General features: G+C 45.9%; 1 protein-coding gene across 3 annotated transcripts in view; it reads left to right on the forward strand.

Annotated features, from left to right (window-relative positions):
• CSNK1E (casein kinase 1 epsilon) overlaps positions 1 to 3253 on the forward strand; it is a 46274-nt gene that overhangs the window by 19104 nt on the left and 23917 nt on the right. For all 3 annotated transcript variants that reach the window (XM_019515204.1, XM_019515203.1, XM_019515205.1), the window contains exons 3-4: positions 2413 to 2523; positions 2744 to 2892. In XM_019515204.1, the coding sequence (XP_019370749.1) occupies positions 2413 to 2523; positions 2744 to 2892 (260 nt within the window). The remainder of the gene's footprint in view (positions 1 to 2412; positions 2524 to 2743; positions 2893 to 3253) is intronic.

Genomic DNA, 3253 nt, shown 5'->3' on the forward strand with positions numbered 1-3253 from the left:
GGCTTATTTAAAGAAAAAAAAAAAAAAGTTCCTACCTTCCATGCTGGCAGTGATAATCTCCCACATACAAACAGGCTTGGAATGGCTGCAGTGTCCTCCTTTTTGAAATCTGCCATCAGCCTGAAATAATGATCTGGAGATGTGAACTCACCTATTCCTTTTCTCTTTTTTCCCCCTTTCCCTCCTCTCCCCCAACATCTTTGGGGTTGTTACTCAAAAGCCAAAAGATAACATTTCTGAGACATTTGAGCATATTGTTCATTGTGCGAGTGGATGGACTGGGATGGGAACAACACCCACAGAGGGAAAGGAACTGTGAATTACTGCAAGGAGCTGAGAGGAGTGTCAGGAAGGCAGGGAGAAGGGAGGAGAGGGAAGGAAGTTATGCACAGGTCCTAAATACCTACAGTTCTTAACAGGCGAGTGTCTTTTCCACTGAGAAATGCAGAATGAGAATAAGGGACTGAACAAATAATTAACTAAAAGCTTAGTTACTATTCAGGGGCCATGCTGTAACTGTCATCTATATGCAAACCGGGTGCATGTGTGAGATGTATATTATAGTCCTAAATATATCTCTGGCCCGCAGGCTGTAATATAAAGATGGAATTTATCTCTGTCTCCACATACGACCCTTGGCTAAATGGCTCCTGCTCTCAACATGGCTCTGTCCCTCAGTACTGAGTAAAAATATTTCAGAATAATTCTTCCTTTTACTCCTCCTCCTGCCTTGGTGCAGTCTGAATAATTCTTTTTCCCTCATTGCTGTTTACAGCCTTCAAATACTTGCAGATTGCTGCCATGTCTCATTCTTCTTCCCCGTACTTCTTCGTGGTCCCTTCTGCATTTTGGCTTTTTGGATCTTTCTGCTTACATCAGTGTCTATCCAGGTCCCTGATCATTTTTCTTTTTTGTTCCTCACCCAAAAGTCCATACTAGCCTGTCTGTTGCAGACTTGCTACTGTAGACTCTAGGTCAAGAAGTATCCACAGGGAATGGACTCTGGGTCCATCTCCTTTTTTTGGAGACAGCATGGGAGAGTAAACCATAGTGTTGCTTTTTGCCTTTTTGGTTCTAACAAGGGTTGAGGAGGGGGTAAGGATGAAGCCGGGGGGGTGGAATATGAATAGGATACAAATGCTTTCTTTCTGCCTCCCTCACCAGGGAGGCTCAGCACACCAGCTTGATCTTTACGGCAGTGGCTCTCGGCCTTTTTAGGTTCAGGGTACCCCTCCATACCTTGTTTTGAATTTGGCACCCTAGTGGAGAATCATTGTTGTGCTGCCTTGGCTTAACCTCAGTGGCTCTCTACTGGGTGATGCTGCCACCACCACTGCAGCCAGGTGGGATGACCCTATGCACCATGTGCACAGCTGGATTAGGAAGCGACTGTGGCAGGAATGCACATTCTGCCTGCACTAGGGTTATCTGATGAGCCTAAAGTGGCATGATCATGCCCTCCTGCCTCCAACCCTTTCTGGTCTGACTCCCCTCCCCCAGTTCTCCTTGGCTGCTGCCGCCAATGTAGCAGTAATGCCCATGCCACAGCTTCCCAGTTGAGAACCATTGTTTTTGTTGCAAGAATTGACCTGACCTACCAAGGTTGGCTGGATGATCAGCATCTTCTTCTGCGACTCACCCCAGTTCACTGTTTTGTCCCTGTCTTTTCCAGTCCCTTGGCTTCTAGTGGGCTGTATAAACATTCTTTCCTCACCAGCCTGTCTTTGATCTAATATGCCTGTTCCAGGATTACTTTTGTTGGATATTCTAAAGCACAAGCAAATCCCTTGTGTTACCTGTCTTCTGTGTTTTTGTGCAACCTTTAGTACTTTGTATGCCGCTATATGGGTGGGTTTGAGTTGGGGAAGGGTATTATATGCCAAGACCTATACACAGAACTTTTAAGAGCCTCTGTTTTGTTTCAGTGTTTCATCCAGTGTATTTCTTCATAGTTCTAAGTTTGGGTATGACAAACACTTCCATGTTGACAAAGGGTAACCACACTGGAGAAGTAGGAAGGAGAAAGTGGAGGTTTTTGTCTCCTGGGTGGAGGGGCCAGTTTGGGATTGTGGGATAAGAATTACTGCACTTAACTATGCCATTATTGACTGCTTTTGTCAATATAGCTAAAATTCTCATTGTAAAATTTTAAGCTTGCTTTATTGAGATAATGGACAGTTTGTCCCCCTCAGAGATTGCATTGGCTGGCCTTTGCAAGCCTTTCTTTGCAAATACAAGAACTAGAAAAACGGTGTGTGGGGGGCAGATATGTGGGCTGGTTTGTGTGTTTACACGAAAGCTAAAATTATGAAGCTCGGTTCTGTTGCATTCCAGGGCACTGGCTTTTATGAAAGGGTGTCTAACGTAATTCAAAGCATGCGTAACTTTCATTTTGCCCTTGTTTCTCTGCAGGTGCTAATATTGCTACGGGTGAAGAGGTGGCTATCAAGTTAGAATGTGTCAAAACGAAGCACCCTCAGCTTCACATTGAGAGCAAGTTCTACAAGATGATGCAGGGAGGAGGTGAGATATAGGAAGGAGCCTAGGGAGGTTGCTGTCTCCAGTGGAGGGAAAGGCAGAAATGGTTTCCACAGGTCTTAAGAGGAGAAAATGGAAGTGCTGCTGAGGTATCTTAGTGTTGGATGTGTCCTTCTCACCAGGAGATGCTGTTGATGGGTGGGGAGTCACTGTGATTATCTTCTGTCTGCCTCTGGTTCATGGTGATCTGCTTTTCTTTCTCCAGTGGGCATTCCCTCCATTAAGTGGTGTGGGGCAGAGGGGGACTATAATGTGATGGTGATGGAGCTTCTGGGGCCCAGCCTGGAGGATCTCTTCAACTTCTGTTCTCGCAAGTTCAGTCTCAAGACTGTGTTGTTGCTGGCTGACCAGATGGTGAGTTTCCTTTATAAAGGCATTTGTGCATATCTTGCCCTTGCTTCCCCACCCTCTCCAGTTAGTAGCTGTTGGAGTTCTTGTATTCCAGGCTTTCCCATCTGCTTGACATGAGCTGAAGTGGCTTCTAGGGACTTTCTTCCTAAAGAGGCGGGTGGGGGGCAGTTAAACCTTTTATAAAAACCTAGGGATTATTGGAGGGGGATTACATTAGTTGCCCATATAATCCAGTATACAGTCTCCCACAGTGGCCACCACCAGATGCTTGAAAAGCCGGTGTAAGAGGCCTTCCACACAGAGGTGGGGAATCTGTTGTCTTCCTCCTCCCTCCCTGCCCCCCCCCCCCCCAAAAAAAAAAAAA

This window comes from Gavialis gangeticus, unplaced genomic scaffold (genome assembly GCF_001723915.1).
Source record: "Gavialis gangeticus isolate Ggan-Ray unplaced genomic scaffold, GavGan_comp1, whole genome shotgun sequence".
Taxonomy (NCBI): Eukaryota; Metazoa; Chordata; order Crocodylia; family Gavialidae; genus Gavialis; species Gavialis gangeticus.